The 19125-nt window shown below is 40.1% G+C and overlaps 2 protein-coding genes across 10 annotated transcripts in view; one reads left to right on the top strand and one right to left on the bottom strand.

Moving 5' to 3' along the window:
- The window catches only part of Supt3h (SPT3 homolog, SAGA and STAGA complex component), a 249902-nt gene extending 237976 nt beyond the window's left edge, over window positions 1-11926 (bottom strand). For 3 of the 7 annotated variants that reach the window (XM_070023617.1, XM_070023616.1, XM_070023615.1), the window contains exons 1-2: window positions 11763-11919; window positions 805-905 (exon numbers count right to left, since the gene is read on the bottom strand). In XM_070023617.1, the coding sequence (XP_069879718.1) occupies window positions 805-905 (101 nt within the window). In that variant the 5' untranslated portion in view covers window positions 11763-11919. Of the gene's footprint in view, window positions 1-804; window positions 906-11762 lie in introns of all 7 variants that reach the window. The other 4 variants (XM_070023611.1, XM_070023610.1, XM_070023614.1 and 1 more) reach the window with 4 other exon arrangements.
- Window positions 1-19125, top strand: part of Runx2 (RUNX family transcription factor 2) — a 178376-nt gene that overhangs the window by 23604 nt on the left and 135647 nt on the right. The gene's annotated exons all lie outside the window — the stretch shown is intronic.

Raw genomic sequence — 19125 nt, 5'->3', positions numbered from 1 at the left:
AGAATAGGGAGAAAGGTTAAGTAAGACTGGTAAAAGGCAATAGTTATTCATTCTACTACGCTCTATAATTTAGAAAGTATATAAATGTATATTTACAAAGTAAATAAATCAGGGCTAGGAAGGTGGCTCAGTGGTAAAGCGCTTGCCTTGCATGCATGAGGCCCTGGGTTCGATTCCTCAGCACCACATAAGCAAAAAAAAAGAACAAAAAACAAAGTAAATAAACCAATGAACCAGTTCTATAGAAAATGAAATATCTCTTACCTTATAAATCTTGAAATACTTATTTTTTTTTTTCTGGTTAAGGGACTTGAATTCAGGACCTGGACTCTGTCCCTGGGCCTCTCTGTGCTCAAGGCTAGCACTCTACTGCTTGAGTCACAGAGCCACTTCAGCTGTTTCTGAGTAGTTTATTATTTATTTATTTATTTATTTATTATTTATTTTTATTATTATTTATTTATTATTCTGAGTCTCACAGACTTTCCTGCCTGGGCTGGCTTTGAACCTCACACAGTGATCCTCAGATCTCAACCTCCTGAGTCACTAGGATTACAGGTGTGAACCACCAGTTCCTGGCAATATTTTCTAACATAATACACCATAAAAGATTCTTGACAATGCCACTGTGGCATTTCTACCTGGCCCCTTTGCTCAGGGCTTTTTAAAAATGGTAACTTTGACTTGATTAAATACAAATTACTTCTAAGCTGAATTCTATGAACTTTATTAATATTGCCCTTCTTCAATATGAACAAACTTAAAGCAGCAATAGTTGGTGTGCGCGTATAGAAACGTACTTACATCATACTCTGAAGCTCTGTGGCAAAGCTTACGGGCCTCCCAGCACTTCTCCCACTACTTGAAGTAGCAGCAGCCATCGGGCTAGCGGCAGTGTTATTCATCTACATAAAAAAAGAAACAGAAACCTTACACAATGTATTTATAAATTAGTGCATAAGATGGAAGCATTTTTCAACCACTTCCAAAAAAGGTATAGAAAAATTTAAGTTCCTAATGATTCTGCTTTGCATAACAGTTTTCTTTCACTTAACGTTCTTTATTCAAATGAAACAGTACAGAAGAGAAAGGCTGCTTAGTTGAATGTCAGTCAATACCTATTCTGCAATAAGTAATGCAATAAAAATACTCATTAAAGGCTTTTGACAGAACTCAATGGTTTTCAATGTGTTGCAAGGAGCTCTTAGATTCATTAGCAATTCTTTAGGGAGCTCCCAGTAGCCCCTAAATACACACAGACACACACACAGACACACACACACACACACACACACACACAGTTTCATCCAGACCACTAGAATCACAGCTTAAAATACAAATAATACAAATAAAGACAATCAATAAATCAGAATTATGGACTATGGTATTTTATGATGATATGAGCAAATATTTTACTTAAAATGCTATTTTCCTCCTAAAATTAAGATAATACAGAATGAGAAAAATAGATGTCAATCAAAATGCATGTCATTTTATTTAATGCATGTGGCATTAATGAACAAGAATAAATATAAATAGGTCAAAATAACATCACATTCTCTAGGCAGATAAAGCCTCTACTACCATGACACTTCATATGTTCATGTAAACTTTGCTATGCTGTAACCTTCCTTAAAATAAAAACTCTGTTGAATTCTAAAGAACATAGCAAATTCAGAACAGGAAAAAGCAGGTCAGAGAGACTTACTACAGTTTAACTGAGAAAGCAGGCTCTGGAGTTGCTCTCACAAAACACCTGCTCTGCTCATAACACTACAGAAGGTAGATGATGGTAGAGAAGAACTTCATTAGGGCAACTTACTAATCTGAAGAGCCCAAAGGGTCATCTTGCTGGGAAAGCTGGGTTAGGAGGAGGTGGTTTATACAGGAGATTGAGTGATCACTGGTTGGTAGGCTCCTTCTCATACGTAGAAGTTTGTTGAAAACCTAATCACATTGCCCACATAAAATGCTTTCCCAGTCCACAAATCTCAAGGATAGGATCATTTCTTTGGGCTTTTCCAGTCACAGAACAGCTTGCCTTGTACAGCTCCTGACATCTTACACAAAGGATATGTTACAGGGGACAGCTGTAACTGAGACCCTCTCATTTCTCACCAAACACAGTAATGAAGGAAAACACTTTGCCTGACTAGTATGGAAGGCAGAGGAGGCTAAATAGGAAGTCACGAAGTCACAGTGATCAGTCATAAAACCTAATCTCAACAGCTGGCTTCATATTAAGACTACCTAGGTTTAATTCCCAGCTCTGCTGCTTTGCTAAAACTTTGAGCAACTTAACTTGTCAGTGTTTCCATAATAGCTCATCTCTTAGGGGGTGTTCTAAGAATTAAATGAATTAACACATTACATTGCTAATTCATTAAGTAAATGCAAAGAATAATAACTCCTAAGTATACAATAAGCATGAAATAATGCTGTTGAAAGATCTTGTCTCATTTCTTGATCCACTAAAAGCTTTCATGTCAAGTTATATTATCCTTATTTCATAGTCACAAGTTAAAAAACAACTTAAATACTTTAAAATTAAAAACTCAATACAATTCCACTAACTTTAAATACTTCCATTACAAAATAAACAAAAGACGGGGCCCTATGCAAGTAGGCTGGAGGAAAAGGCTTCTGCCTGAGTCCACTGCCTGAAACAGATAGATAGGGAGGGAAAGAAGGAGGGAGGGAGGGAGGGAAGGACTGAGCTAGATTAGATAGATAGATAGATAGATAGATAGATAGATAGATAGATAGATATAGATAGATAGATAGATAGATAGACAGACAGACAGGTAGATATAAAATTGTATATATTGAAGGTTTTAAAATGCAACTGGACCAAGTGAGACAAGATCGATAGATTAGATAGATAGATAGATAAATAGATAGATAGACAGATAGATAGACAGACAGACAGGCAGACAGACAGATAGATATAAAGTTGTATATATTGAAGGTTTTAAAATGCAACTGGACCAAGTGAGACAAGCAGCATACTACCTAGATGAGGTCTAGAATACGTCAATATCCTTCTGACCTAGAGTGGGCCATGTGGGCCCAAGAGCCAGCCCATGACCACTAGGCACAGAATGCAAGAGCACAGAAAGAGAAAGAAGCATTCCACTCCAACTGAGCTTGAGACCCAAAATTCTAAAATTCTAAAATTAAGAAACTAAGAAAGACCATCATCTTTTGAAAGCTTGAATTTGTTCTAGATTTTCACAAAGCCTTTTGAAATAATTATTTCTTCCTAATAATTATATAGGAAAGTAAATATTACCTGTTGAAACTTGGGTTAAAAAATTACAACAGGGCTGGGAATGTGGCTTGGTGGTACGAGTGCTTGCCTAGCATGCATGAAGCCCTGGGTTCAATTCCTCAGTACCACATAAACACAAAAAGCCAAAAGTTGGGCTGTGGCTCAAGTGGTAGAGTGCTAGCCTTAAGCAAAAGAAGCTCAGGTTGGAGTTCAAGCCGAAGGACTGTCCCCCCACCCCCCAAAAAAATTATATCCCCAGTCCAAGATGGAAGGAAACAGATAGGAAATCTAAGATTTTTACAATCAAGCAGAAATGGAACAAAGTTTTTAGGGAGGGAGCAAGAAAGAAGAACAGATGGAAAGAGAAAAAAAAGGAGACAGAGAGACTGAACTTTCAAAGAGCCCAGAAAACATTCCTTGCTGTCCAACACAAGGCTGACAGATAACTTGGTGAAATGTTAAACTCAGTATTAATGTTAAACTAAGTATTAATAACAGCCTCCACAAATTGTGATTTGAACTGACCCATGTCAGATCTAATGCATATGCCATTCTATGGGATTATTACATGGCCAAGAAACTGAGGTATTGATGGAGCAACCCACCCCTTTTTATTTTCAAATCTACTCACCCATTTTTAACTCTTTGAAGCAGAATTTTCCTAGATCAAATTCTTGTACAGCAGCACAAGACAGAAGGAAAAAAAAAAAACTTAGCCAGGCACTGGTTGTTCCTGTAATCCTAGCTTCTTAGGATGCTGAGATCTAAGGATCAGAGTTTAACGCTAACCCCAGGCAAGAAAGTCCATGAGATTCTCATCTCCAATTAATCAGCAAGCCAATAAATCAGGATGTGGAGCTGTGGCTCAAGTGGTAGAGCACAAGCCTTGAGTGAGTAAAAAAGTCAAGGGAAACTGTCCAGGCCCTGAATTCAAACCCTAGTGTGTACACACACACACACACACACACACACACACATACACACACACACACACACACACACACACACACACACACAGAGCACAAGCCTTGAGTGAGTAAAAAAGTCAAGGGAAACTGTCCAGGCCCTGAATTCAAACCCTAGTACACACACACACACACACACACACACACACACACACACACACACACACACACACACACACACACACACACACACACACACACACACACACACACACACACACACACACACACACACGAAAGGAAAGGAAGGGAAGAAGGGGAGGAAGGGGAAGAAGGGGAGGAAAGGGAGGAGGAGTGAGAGGAGGTGGAGGGAGGAAGGGAGAAAGGGAGGAAGGAAGGAAGGAGGGAGGGACGGACGGACGGACGGACGGATGGACGGAAATGAAGGAAGGATAGACATCTTTATTTTGTTGTCTCCCTGCCTCTCTACTGCAAATGTTTTACATCAAAAGTACTTACTGGTAAGAAGTAAAGAGTCCCAATCCTACTTTATTATAGCACAGTCATCCTTTCACAGTCAAGTAATTTAATTTTCAAATCAAACAGGTGAATAATATTTTTCTTGACATGATGAGCTGATAGCTCATTAGACTTTTTACAATAATTATTTCCCCTTCCCACATTTTGTTTGATGATTTAGATAATTTACTTCTTTAGACATTAACTTCTTTACACATCAAAGTCCTATAATTCCAATGCTTTATTTCCTTTCTTCCAGACATTTAAAATAAAGGGGAGGGTTTTGTTAAAAGCAGAAGCACTCGTCAATTTTGTCTAATAAATACAGTTAACATGGAACTGAAAGCCTACTGTAATCTTCTCAATGGGTTCATGTCCTGCAGTTGTTTCAGCTTTCAACTGAAATGCAGCTGTTTGCCATATTTTACAAAATGAATTCAGATGTGCAGATTGGGACCTAGATCATTTCAACATGTCACAGTTCAAATGTGAACCCAAGGAATAAGTTCACTTCTCATTAATATAATATAGACCTGATCATTAAACCAATAGCCAATACTAGGTCACATCTGTAAAATCTCATTCCAGAGAAGAAAAGTTAACATTTATCTCTTAAGATACAGCAATTTAATGAATACTCCTTCCCCCCAGAAAATACTGCTACCAAATTAAAGATCTCAAGTGAAGTAAAGGTGCACATCACAAAAAATAAATCAGGCAAAATGCAATGAACCTCTTACTGGATTTCCATATAGACACAGTTTTGGCAACTAAAAAACCAAAGAAGAAATACCACAAGAAACCTCTTAGAAAACTAAGAATTGAGAACTAAGAATTGGGTACTAACTTCAAAATCTGGATTGATCAGTTAACCCAGTACATTAAAAAATAATAGAATTTATCCTTTCTTCTAATGTATCACTGTTGAGAAACCCTAATTCAGACCTGTGTATTTACTCTTATGTTCTTATTCCAAGCATGCAGTCTCAATTCTAATCATCCTGGATATCTGTAATATAATTTAAAACTTTTATAATTAGAAAATTTTCATAAACACCTCAAAGACAAGAAGAAATTATGGTTAAGCCAAACACTACATTGCTTAAAAAATTTCAGGTTACATCATAATACAAATTTTCACTAATGTGAATAATACTGGTCAATCACTAAGAATGCAAGAACTTAAAAAAGTGTACAAAGTATCTATAAGATTTCTATATCTAGTATTAAGGCTAATACAGCGGCAATTCCAATATATTAATATATTCCATATTGCAAGTGGACTTGAGGTGATATTTAAAATTTAACCAAAGCCTAGAAAGCAGTGCTCAAGAAATTCCAGGCCAAGAAACAGCAGAGTACCGAGATTCCCAAGGCCAATGTGGACGTGAGATGAGCAAGTAGGGTAAGCAGTAGAAAATAAGACCTGAGCATTATGAAGAGGCCACTCCTTGACAAGCCTTGAAGAGAGCTAAATTTTACATACATATAAGGAAATTTGGGCCATGCACATTACTTGAAATGTGGTGTGTTTTAAAGCTGTAATTTCAAATAGGCAAAAATATACTGTAAGGAAGCAAGGGGACAATCAAAAACACTTAGGAGTCACTGTATACACTTGTTACACGAGTGTGACAAGCAGAGATGGTGACACAAATCTCTTCTGAAGGCACAGCAAACCTGCAGGTGGGTTAGACATGGGGAGGAGAGAAGCGCAACCAAGGATGACTCTGAGGCTTAAGGCCCTAGAAACTTACGGGATAAATGGTGCTGTCAACTACTAAGAAGAACACACAACATCCAACCCTAACAACACAGATGAACCCACTTTTTCAATACCAAACATGTTCATAAACTCAATGACAAACCCTGAAAATCAATTATCTTCCTAACAGTAAAGGGGAAGTGCATTTGATATTTAAAAATGAACAGGTTCCTTAAACATTAACAGTCTCTTCCATCATTGATTCATATTTTAGAAATTGTAAATCTTAAGGGAATTAGATTATTAACTATAAACAATTCAACAAAATATCTGATGTAGTTAAAAACATAGTTTATGTGGCTAGTAGGAGATTTAGTGTAGACATAGAAAAAAATACATCGATTTGGAGTTTGTAATTTTTTTCAACGCTAATATTAGCTCACATATATTATATATATTATATATTATAATATAATATATTATATATATATATATATTAGCCCTATAAGGTGAGTTTTTTCCTCTCGAATTATAAGAATATCAAGAGTAAAAATACTTGCTGGTACAAATCTAATTTTAAAAATAAAACAGACCGTCACTCCCAGGTAACTGATAATCTATATTCTGGTCCATTTATATAAATAGAGATACATATTCAGTCCATTTAGATAAGTATGTATTTCAGCCAAAATCACGAATCCTCTTCCATTTTAATATCTAGTTTTTTGTCTGTAAAAGATGGCCTCTTTTCTAATACACTACAATAAAGTAAAATGTCTAGAGAGTTGTTCACATAACAGTAAGTGGGCTGACATTGTCATTGAGTTCTCGATACTGGTAACTTTAAATGTTATGTTCAGAAACTCTTCGTTTAAAAGAGTATCGCAAACAAAAAGAGAACTATGCAAACTGGAGGGAGGGGGACCAAAGACATGAGCAGGCTTCGAGCCAGAGTTTGAAAATCACTAATTCCATCCAAATCCCTCGTTTTTCAGGTGGGGAAACTGCAGTCCAGAGGGGTTTCTTGAACTGCCCAAGGACACAGCACTATTTAGTGATACAAGCTGAAACCAAAACTGAGGTCCCCCTGATTCCTGGTCGAGTTCTTTCTACCACACAACAAGGAACACACAAATAAAAGTTTATCTTAATTAACGTATAAGACCTCCACAATGTGTTTGTCATGGTGAACTTTGTTGTCTATGTCAAGCCAACAGTGTAGCAGTAAAAAGTCCAGTCTGGACTTCATATAGAGGCTCAAACATTTACCATGTGACCTTGGGCACGTCATGTCACCTCTTTTGCCTCAGACCCCTCATCTCTAAAATGACAACTCAAAATTCTTCTTTTCTACCTTACATAGAATAATTGCATAAAGAACTTAGAACAGGGCCTCACACATACAAAATGCTCATTTCATGGGAAAAATAAGAAGTAAGTTCATTTCAGGATTCTCATTAAGTGTGGTGTCCATTTTCAAGAAAGGAAGTTCTGATTAGACTGAGCTGACATGAAGAATTAAAATGTACAGGATTCAGTAATAAAACCATTACAGCATTTTAAATAACAAAAGCACAATGTCAAGGTTTTTTAAAATAATTTATATTTGTATAATTTATGTGGGCAAACATCTCACAGAGCTGGTATCACCTGCTTGTTAGGAATGACATGTTTGGATATAGGTTGTGCTATAGGTTTTAGCACAGTGGATAAAACAGAGCTAGTGTCTAAGAAAACATTGGTTCTCCCTGAGCAGTAGTAGTATGAGTTGCTTTGTGCAGAGGATTTAGTGTTTCCAGATCAGTGAGGCACCATTATTAGGACCATGAGGACTATTTGAAAAAAGAATAGTTGTTGATGACATTGCTCTCATATAAGCAATTTAATATACAAAAGATGTAATTTTTTTCCAATTTAAGGTCACTCCTTACTGAAGGTAGACCAAATGAAATAAAACCAAGTAAATGAAAAAGTGTTTATAAAGTAAGACAATTCACAAGTTCTATTCTCAGCTGATACTCACTGACAATCTGGTGAGAAGCTGGGATGGAGACACTGATTTCATTTTACAATGAGGAAACCAAGTCTCAAAAAACTTAACTTAGCCAGGTGCTGGTAACTCACGTCTGTAATCCTAGCTACTCAGGATACTGAGATCTGAAGATCACGGTTCAAAGCCAGCCCAGGCAGAAGTCCATGAGACTCTAATCGCCAATAAACCACTCAGAAAACCAGAAGTGGCGTGGTGGCTCAAGTGATAGAGCACTAGCCTTGAGCTGAAGAGCTGAGGGACAGCACCCAGGCCCAGAGTTCAAACCCCATGACCAACAAAAACAAAAACAAAGACAAACAACAACCAAAAAAAAACAACCCTGAAATCACAAAACAGAAAAGGGCAAAAGCTAGTTGCAATTGGTTTTCAGGTGCTCTTTCCACCAACCCATCGTGCATCTTAGAGCATTAACAGCTCTTCAAGACCTGCCCAGTCTACTTAAGGTTGACATTTACAAAGCTATATTAAATACATCACTTGGGTTACCTCATTTTACCCTTTTGAGCCAAGACATGATTGTTATTACTAAGGATCAGAGCGAAGCTTTAAACCAAGAGTGCCTGATTCAATTACATATAAATTCAATTAATATAACTTCAATTAATGCAACAATGCATTTGACTGAGTTCTCATTAAGTAAACTATATGCAAAATGGTTATCATTTTAATACATAAAAAGATTTCAGTGATTTCACTATTCAATTTCACCAGGCAGTATTTGAACACATATACAGCAATACTCTGGTTTAACTGATAGGGCCTAACTTTCTTTTCAGCCCACTACAGAAAAAAAGACAATCCCTCTCACCAAAAAAGAGAACCAAAGTTCAAGCTACCCAAGATTGCTTTCCAACACGAATTTTTTAAGTTAACCAGTGGCTTAAATGAATTAAGTTACCTGTTGGCCTTATTCCAGATATATCATCTATTATTTATGCACAAAACCAAGTAACTTTGTCACTGTTTGAGAGTAAGTATATTTCTGATATAGCAATATGGTTAATCACTGCAAAAATGTATTTGATGCATTGTAACAAGTCTAAAACTATGGTGGCCATTTGATTATTTGGTCCCAACTAGACTATTTTAGACAGTGATAAGGGCAACAGTAACATTTATGCTGGAACAATTAGGCATTAAACCATGACTGTGCCAGAATAACTAAGACAGAGAATCACTCTGCCAAGATCAACCCATTCTGATTTATGTTTGGGGCTACTCTCTGTCTATGGCCTAACTCATGAGTTTCACATTATTGCTCCAGATCTAACAATTACCTTCAGTTTTGTAACCAAGGTTACCACTTTATAGGTATCAGGCCACAGTCAAGGGTACTACCTAAAAATACAGTTTTTAAGCTTTATTCTCAGGAGCTCAGTGTGTAACTTAAGTGGCAGAGCACTTGCTTAACATGTTAAGAGGAGGAGCCCTGGATTCAATCCCCAACACACACACACACAAAAACAAAAACATAATTTTCAAGCTTGACTTTATAAACACCTGCTAGAAAAAGAAAAATGCACATACTTAAAAGAAATCTTGTGAAACATATATCACTGAATTTCACTTACATCTACACAAGTTCTGAACATGGATAACAAGGAAACTACTTCTAAAATATCCCAAAGCCCAAAGGCTACTACTGTAATTTATCAAATTACTTTATTAAGGTTAAAAAGGGGAAAAAGGAAAGCACCAACTTTCAAATTAAAAAAAAAAACTTGCAGAAAAAAAAATTGAAAATCTATTACCAAAAACGAACCAAAGAGATAAAAGACAGTGGAAACTCATGATCATAATACAGAAGACTAATGATTAAAGAAAACTCTAGTTAGCATTCTCATGGCTTTGCGACCAAATCTGGCATGTGCTGTACAACCTAGGAGTCAGAAGAATGATTTGCTTTAATTTGTCAAGCTGTAAGTAAATAATAACAAACCAAGTCTTTGAACTATAGCATTTGAATGAAAGGCATGATTTGAATATGATTGATTCCTTTAAGCAACAAACGGTCCAAGAATTGTCTTTCCTGATTTAAAACTCAAAGAAAAAATTAGAAGAGCACCCAAAATTCTAAACCCTTGCTATCCTATGCACTGGCCACTAACCATATACAGCTACTTAAATTGTCATTCATTTATTAATGAATTAAAAGTAATGTTCCTCAGTGGCACATGACACATTCCAAGCACCCCGAGGTGACTTGTGCCTAGTAGTGACCAGAGGGACTGCACAGATCATAGGCCACGTCCATCCTGGCAGAAAGTTCCACTGAAGAGTGCAGCCCCAGGCCTAGACACCCTTTAACAGCACAAAAATAAATAAAAACTTAGGATAACAATAAAGCACATTCTGTTTTGGCAAAGTAACGTTTGTTCCTCAAAATCTGCCTCTTTTGGAACATTACACCAGAAATTCCGCCAGTTCTTTCTTAAAATACATCTCTGTAGAGGTGGGCTTTACAAAAATCCTGCGACCCCAGGTTTTCTCCCAAATTAGTCCACAGTCGTTCCATTTCGAGTCTTTACTAATCTCAGAGACCTAAGGCTAACTTATCCACGCGTGCAGTAGGAACGTGGCCAGGGCCCTCTCTGAAGGTCAGCTATCATTTTCCCTCTCTCACTTGACAACCCCAAGGGAGCTCATTTTTATTTCTTTTCCTTTTTTTTTAAAGAAAGCAAGAACTACGTGTGGGCATTCAGAACTCAAAAGCTGGGGCCTCCAGAGTAAGAGCAGCCAGGGGCAGATCGAAGCGTGCTAGCACAGCACCAGGGTTCGCTCTCCCAGACACCCCACCATCTTGAACTGTGGTCCCCACATCCAGGGCACGGAGGTAGAGACAAGCACAGCAGTTTCCCCCGGTGTGCGTCTGGGGGTCGGGGCTCACGAGGTGGGGTTGACCTTTCCCCCCTCGGGAAGCCACGCTGCCACGAAGGCGCCCCCAATCCCCCTCCCCGCGCCTTCCCAGGGCCCCGGCAGTGGGCGTCTCCGTCAGGGGTCCCCGCGGCGCCCCCGCGCCGGCCCTCCCCAGGTGAGGCGGGCCCGGCGTCTCCCGCGCGGCCCGGCCCGGCCCCGCGCGGCGGCGGCGGGGAGGAGTCACCGCCCACCGCCGCCCGGACCCGCGGGAGAGCTCGGCGCCGCGCAGGGCCGGCCCACCGCCGCCGCCGCCGCCGCGGCCCGCGAGCCCCCGCCGCCTCCGGAGGCGCGGGCGCGCGGGGAGCCGCCGCGCCAGGGCGTGTGAGGGGCGGAGGCGCCCCGGCCGCCCCCCGGGCCTCTCCCCCTCCCCACCGACCCCACGCCCCCGACAACCTCTGCTTAAGAACACTTGTAGGCCCGGCTGCGCGTCCCGCGTGGGGCAGAGATGGCGCGGTTTCTGCTGCTGCGGCCCGGGAGCACGCGCTGGGGAGGGGGCGGGGGGGGGAACAGAAGAGTATGGAAAGGGGAAGGTGACAAGGCGGTGTGGCGGAGGATGGGGGTGGGGGGGCGCAAGATGGCGTGAGCTCGCCTCTACCGGGCGGGCGGGGGGCGGGGGGGTTAGAGCGGACCGGGGAGATAGCCACACGGGAGCTCCACCCCGTGGCGGCGCGGGCGCATGCGCAGTGCGCCAGGCGGCGCGCGACCGCGGCCCAGAGCGAGCTACTTCCGCCACGCTCCGGGGGCGGGGCCCCGTGCGCGAGCCGGCGTGGTGTGCGCGCGAAGCCACGCGGGGGGGCGGGGCCTGCCGGGAGCCGAAGCGGGTGCCGGCGGGGGCGTGGAGGGATGCGCGCGCGGCCAGGTCGCAGGCGCGCGGGGCTCGGGGCGGCCGGGGGTGCGTGTGAAGGAGTCCGTGGTGCGCAGGGGCTGTGGGTGAATGCCAGGGCTTTCCGCGGGCTTGTGCTCGTGCCACGCGTGGCCGAGCCTGAGGTGCAGCGTGGGCTGGGGACGCTCCCGGGGACCGGGACTCGCCAGTCCTCCCCGCTGGGAGGCCGGGCGGGCGTTGCTATTGCTTTCCGGGCCGCGGGATCGTCCCCTGCCCTGGGTCCGCGCGGGCTCCGACGGGCTCCGGATGCGTGCGCCCCGCGGACCGGTCCAGGGCGTGACCCTTCTCAGCATTCTGTTCCGCGCCCACAGCCGCTCTCACCTCAAATACAGACTACGAGATGGGGCTCAGCGGTCAGCTCTGCCCGGGCTTCTCCTTCCCACGCATGACTGCTTCACTCGCTTTCTTGCCTAGGAACGTGTCAAGTACCCAGATTTATTCTTCCTATTTCCAGAAGTTGCTCTAAATAGCCGGTTATTTGGCTACGTCTTCTGTGGAGTGTAATTGAGGCCTGTGTTGGTTTCAATCACCCCAGCACTTCAGTATTGACCAAATACTTAAAATTCCCAAAGAGCAAGCATATGTAGGATGTGAATCCAAGTTTAATTCATGCCAGGTAAGAGGTGTAGTATATAGGAATGTCTGAGTGAATTGTCGTAACTTAAAAGGGATGACTGGTTCAATGGTTTTGCATAGTTGGAAAGTTGGGGATTTTTTTTTTTAGCATATTGCAAAGAAAAGTTAAGAGAAAAATGATCACATCCAAGGAACTATCTTTAGATATTTCTAACATTTAGATACATGAATTTAGTTGAAATTGTATTCAATTAGTGTTGCCATATACAACAGTTCATGTGGAGACATTATGCTTGTATAAATGGCACCAGATGATCAGAGTAGAGCCCACATCATCTTATTCTCAGGCTACTGATGTTTAACCTCCATTTAATGACACACAATAGGAGTAATGAAAACATGGTGGCTCATGCTTGTAATCCCAAGTTTTCGGGAAGCAGAACTGAGAAGGATCACAGTTTAAGGCCATGATGGACAAAAAGTTGATGTAACTCCTAACTCCATAAATAAGCTATATATGTTAGCACACACCTGTCATGCCAGTTTCACAGAAGGTGTGAATAGGGGAACAACATCCAGGGATGCTGGATCAAAATCACAAGACCCTGTCTGAAAAGTAAGCCATGCAAAAAGGATTGGGATTGTAAGGCTAAAGTGTAGTGAGTACTTCCTGGACTGAATTCAAACCCAAGTACCGGGGGGCTGGGAAGTTGGCTCAGTGGTAGAGTGCTTGCCTTGCATGCCTGAGGCCCTGGGTTCGATTCCTCAGCACCACATAAGCAAAAAGAAAAAAGCCGGAAGTGGTGCTGTGGCTCAAGTGGTGGAGCGCTGGCCTTGAGCTGAAGAACTGAGGGACAGCGCCCAGGCCCAGAGTTCAGGCCCCACGACCGGACCAAAAAAAAAAAAAAAACTAAACCAAACCCAAGTACCGAAAAGGAAGGTAATGAGATGTAGTAAACATGGGATACCGAGAAAGGTAAGCAAGTTAAGGTACTGGCATAGGAACTTAAATACTCAATTAGAAAATTGTCAATAACATTGTTGGCAGAGATCTTAACGTTAAAATCAGATGATCTTAGTGCCCTGCCCCTGTGATCTGCCCCAAAAAATCTAGTTTTCAAAATTTTACTTAGCTTTCATTTTTGTTATAGATTGAGAGCAGAGTTCTCAATAAAACTACAAAAGTATTTTATACAAATATCCTGAACTGCCAATGCTATGAGGGTATCTTAATTTTAACAAAGCTAAAACAATGAAGTTACTGCCAGTTAAGGCTTTGATGACTACCACCTCTCATCATTTGGAAAAAGTAAATGATTCCAAAAGTATGTGGGGGAAATATACCAGGAAACCGAGTAAATTTATTACCACAAAAATGTCTCCATCTTTCAGACAGTCACTAAAGGAAAATGAAGCATTGTTGTGTAGATTTTTACATGCTTCTGGCATTATGATAGCCATGTAGACTTGGCCTCATGAGAGCAAAGAGTGCAATTAAAACCCCCACTGGCATCTTTTAAATGATTGGGTTAGATAACAAAATAAACTCCTATAAGGAGCAGCAAAAGTCATAACTAATAACAGTCATAAAATGACTTCTTCATATGTGTTTGCCTTGAGGGTGGTTCACTTCAAGAGAATTGCAAAAGTCTACTTTTCTGTGATCCATAATTTATCTGTGGGAATGCTTATAGCACTGCTACCAAGGACGTAAACTGGGTGGAATTGTGCATTGTTTAGACTCACATGTATAATTGTGATATTCAACTAATTTTCTGACAAGAACCATTTTTAACTGCAATCTCAAAGGTGCCCCTATTTGGAACCATTTGTCCTGACTAAACAATGTGTGGAGAACCGAGGGAAGGCCACTTAACATCACTAGCCTTCAGTGTTCCTATCTGTAGAATAAGATGTTTTAGTCAAATATACTGAGAACTTGCAGCCCTAAGCTCTAGGCTCCTTTAAAATAAGGATGGTCAAAGATGGGTCCTAAAGTTATACACAACTATGGTAGCTTTGGGGCTACAAAATGTTACATGAGTATGTAGAACTCTTGATTTAGACCTACTTGCATATTCAACTAATGTTACACATTTTATAAGTACTGCACGCTAACCGATTGCACAACTGGAGCTCCTAATGTTACAAATTTTAAAAGAAAAAATAAGTCTGTTGATACACTAGAGGGGGTGGGGCCACAGAATTATTCATGTGCGATCCAAGTGGCTTTCTCTACTTTTCTGTTGCATTTGTATATTTCAAAGTAGAAAAAGCAAGCTAATGATGAGAAAATGTTCAGAATAATTTCACTGTAATTATGATCATTCTCCTAGGTCATTCTCATTGTAGTTTAACATTCTCAGCATCTTTAAAAATTAGTGTTTGGCTGCTAAGAAAGCAATCATGTCCCCAAGAGTCCAATGACAAGAGAATCATAGATTATCAGGGCTTCAAAATACTTTATCCCCACATTATCCTGCCCATGTAATTGTAACTCCTCTGTACAGTATGTTCACAAATAAAATTAAATTAAATTTAGTAAAAAAAATACTTTATCCCTTATTTCATTCCCATGCACTCCAATATCTGACACTTAGTTCTAGAAACAACAGTTCATTATATCCAACAAATATTTACCACTCACTGAGAATAACATTGAATAAGGACTTGAAGATGGCCAAGGAGATAACTGGAGGTATCAAAAAGAAGAATACTCCAGCCAATGAGAAGAACCAGTACTAAGTTCTTAGGGAAATGAAGGGAAATTGGATTTGAAACTTTTTTTTTAATAATCATTTAATTCATTTCTAATCCTTACTGTGTAAGAGGGGCTCATTTAGACCTTCATCAAGGTTATGTTAGACACTTTCCGTCATTGTGTGATCACACTTGAGATAAACCACTTAGCAGAAAGATCTGTCTTTACACACGGTTGCATAGGTTTCTGTCCATAGTCAGCTGGCTTCATTCATTCTTTATGCTGGTGACAGGGCAGAAACATCATGGCTGAAAGGCATGGCCTAGGAGACCTCACCCATGATGAATAGGAAACAAAGAAAAGGGATGTGGACAGGGCATACTGGTCTGACAACCCCCCAGTAACTTACTTCCTCCAATTAGGCCCCACCTCTTTGTTTGTACCAGCTTCCAATAATACCAAGTTAAGAATTCATCAATGGATTAATCCATTCACAAAGCCAGATCCCTTAGGAGCCAATAGCTTCCCAAAAGCCAGTCAGCTCAAAAACAAACTTTCAGTACTGTGGCCTTCTGCAGAATTACAGATTCAAACCAGAAAAAAAAGAAATAATCAAAGAAAAGCTACCCATCCTTTAAATAAAAATAATTCACAGGAAAGAACAACAATAACAAAAAGCAAAGTAGAGAATTCAAGTTGAGATAAATATACAGAAGCACCCAGTCCTTCAAAATATTTTCATTGAAATATTTAAATGTAAAACTGGATATTTCCGTGAATGGTTAAAATCACTGCTTTCTTTTTCTGTTACACATGGAACCAGGGCCAAAAATTAATTGGTGCCATGTGAAATAAACCAGAGTGTGACTAATACAACTTGCTATTCCTACTTTACACTCGAAAGCTGGATGCAATAAACCTATTTGACTAAGTAATGCTCAGATCAATTGTTCAATAGTGATCAAAGGATAGCTGAACAGGTTTAACCAGGTTACTTCATTTTTATTTCCAGCTTTTAACAACAGTATAAGCTGTAGTTTCCTCTCACCAAAATATATTTAAAACACCCTCATTAACTCAGGTATAGTGCAAAAGATGAATTTTGGTGCCATGTACTTGCCATAATACCCTGGTGTTATTTAAACTTTAAAAATAAGCATGCTCTTGAATAAAATGGGAATTCAAACACCTACCTGGTAGGGTTATTACCAGAATTTAAATGGAACATTCCAGACAAGTTGAAAATATACAGAAATGTAGTTACTGTTATTTTCTAGATTTTAATTTGTTTGGGGGTAATTTTACACTGTTTACGTTTTAATGCATTAGGCATGAGACTATGAAGCAAAGTCTTACCTCAACCATAAGAGCTTATTTTCCCTAACACAATAAATTTATGTTACTATGACAGTTTTTTTGAGATGAGTCACACTGTGTTTTACATACTGTCCTGGAACTCATGATCCTCCTGTCTCACCTCCCAAAGAGCTGGGATTATTGAAGATTATCTAGGTGTGTGGTAGCAGTGTTAGGCATTGGGGATGTAGAGGTGAATAACAGTCTCTACCCTCCAAATGACTGCTTACTGGTGAATTTAGGATGAACAAAAACTATGAGAGAGAGAGAGAGAGAGAGAGAGAGAGAGAGAGAGAGAGAGAGAGAGAGAGAGTATCAGGTATCTAAGTGTAGGTTAAGATGGTTTGGGTCAGAGGTAATGGTGCATGGCTGAAATCCCAGCTGTTTGGGAAGTAGAGCTAGGAAGACAGCTGTTTGAGCACAGCCTGGACGAAAAGCACAAGATCCCATCTGAATTATAACTAAAAGCAAAAAGGGCTGGAGGCACAGTTCAAGTAGTAGAGCGTACTAGATCCTCACAAACACGAAGCCATGAATTCAGTACTCAGTGTGGCTAAATAAATAGAAATAAAAAGATGGCTTGAACTTCCATTCTTCCCTCCTCCATTGAGTAAAGCCTAATGCCCAGCCTTAGAGTCCTTCATGTTTCTATGGAGCTAATGTCCTCACAGTTCCTTGTTTTTGAATGTGTACTTAAGGCTAGACTAGGGAAGTTTCCAGATGAACTACTGTCAATTCTATGCCACAGCCAACACTCAAACATGGAATTAGCCCTGTTCCTAGACTTCACCCAAAAGCATTATCACCAAGTTCTATATGGAAACAACAGGTTTACTGAAGTTTTGAAGTGATCCAAGAGGAGGGGTATTTGTATCACAGAAACACACTTGAAGGTCAGTTCCTGTCTGAGGCCTGCTGCCTCTCTGTGCTGTTCTCCCACTGTGCAACCTTCATGCTCTTCCTTGTGCACAAATTCCTTCTTATTGTTGAATAGTTCAGTTATCTCTGTTTGCCCCTTTATAGATTCCAGTAGATCCAGCCTTTGAGGACACACTGACCACCTACCAGCTTATTTCTTAAAAGATTTAGGGACCATTTCTTTCACGCAAAGTCAACGGTAATATGAATGGTTTCACCTGCCTATGCATAGACAGTATGAAAAATAATTAGGGAGTAGTCATTTGAGAGTACTACATGTCACTGGAAGTAGAAAAAGATGTCAGAGAAGCCAACTTCTGTGAATTTCTAAGTCAAAGTTAATGATATATGTTTTCAAATCTGTTTCCTTTTGTTTTTGTTTTTATCAGTCCTGGGGCCTGGGCACTGTCCCTGTGGCTCTTTGTGCTCAAAGTTAGTGCTCTACCACTTGAGCCATAATGCTACTTTTCTGGCTTTTTCTGAGTAGTTTATTGGAGATAAGAGTCTCATGGACTTTTCTGCTTGTCTTCGAACCACAATCCTAAAATCTTAGCTTCCTGAATAGCTAGGATTACAGGTATGAGCCACTGGTTACTTCTACCTGACAATCTCTTTAAGGGATTTGAAATCCTCTCTCTAATGTATCTGAGCTTCTACAAAATTTGTGATTTCCCCAAGTAGCAAGCCGTAACCAAGCACGAACTATGTTATTCAACCACACCCGACTCAGCTTTTAGTAATAATACTTTCCACATAACAATAAAATATATTTACTCAGAGAAATAGCCTTCAAGATTTTTACAAATTCTGCTGGTTTCTCTCTGGAAATGGGTGTCAGACACAATTTTAAAAGTCTGAACAAAGAGATTCCTTTCTTCCAAGTTTTACAGAGAAAATACTATGAAAAAAACCCTTGCCTCTCTACTCAGTTTTTACATTTATAATAGGGAAATAATGAAATTGTTGTGCACTGCAGTAAAATATTCAGTGACTCACCCTATAATAACAGTTCTCAAATTATGCTTCATACTGGTATCCTCCAATTTTAACTAACAATGATCAGTTTTCCATTCAGGGAGAAATGTTTACAAGTCTAATTTTCTCAATTTGAAGTTATTCTCACATAAATTTTTCTTAACCTTTTGGCCCTTGTTCCTGCTTATCTTGCAAAAAGTAGTAACACATGACAAAAGAAAGTAACAAAAAATAGTAAATGAATATTAATGAAGTCATACCAATAATAAAGTCATTTGCTACCATCATTGTTCCAACAATGTGGCTAGTACTCAAATATTTGGGAACCTAATTCAGAACTACTTTCA

This window comes from Dipodomys merriami, unplaced genomic scaffold (genome assembly GCF_024711535.1).
Source record: "Dipodomys merriami isolate MVZ:Mamm:240054 unplaced genomic scaffold, mDipMer1.0.p SCAF_16, whole genome shotgun sequence".
NCBI lineage: Eukaryota > Metazoa > Chordata > Mammalia > Rodentia > Heteromyidae > Dipodomys > Dipodomys merriami.
The sequence above is the reverse complement of the archived record's forward strand: the minus strand, read 5'-3'. Positions and strand labels throughout refer to the sequence as shown.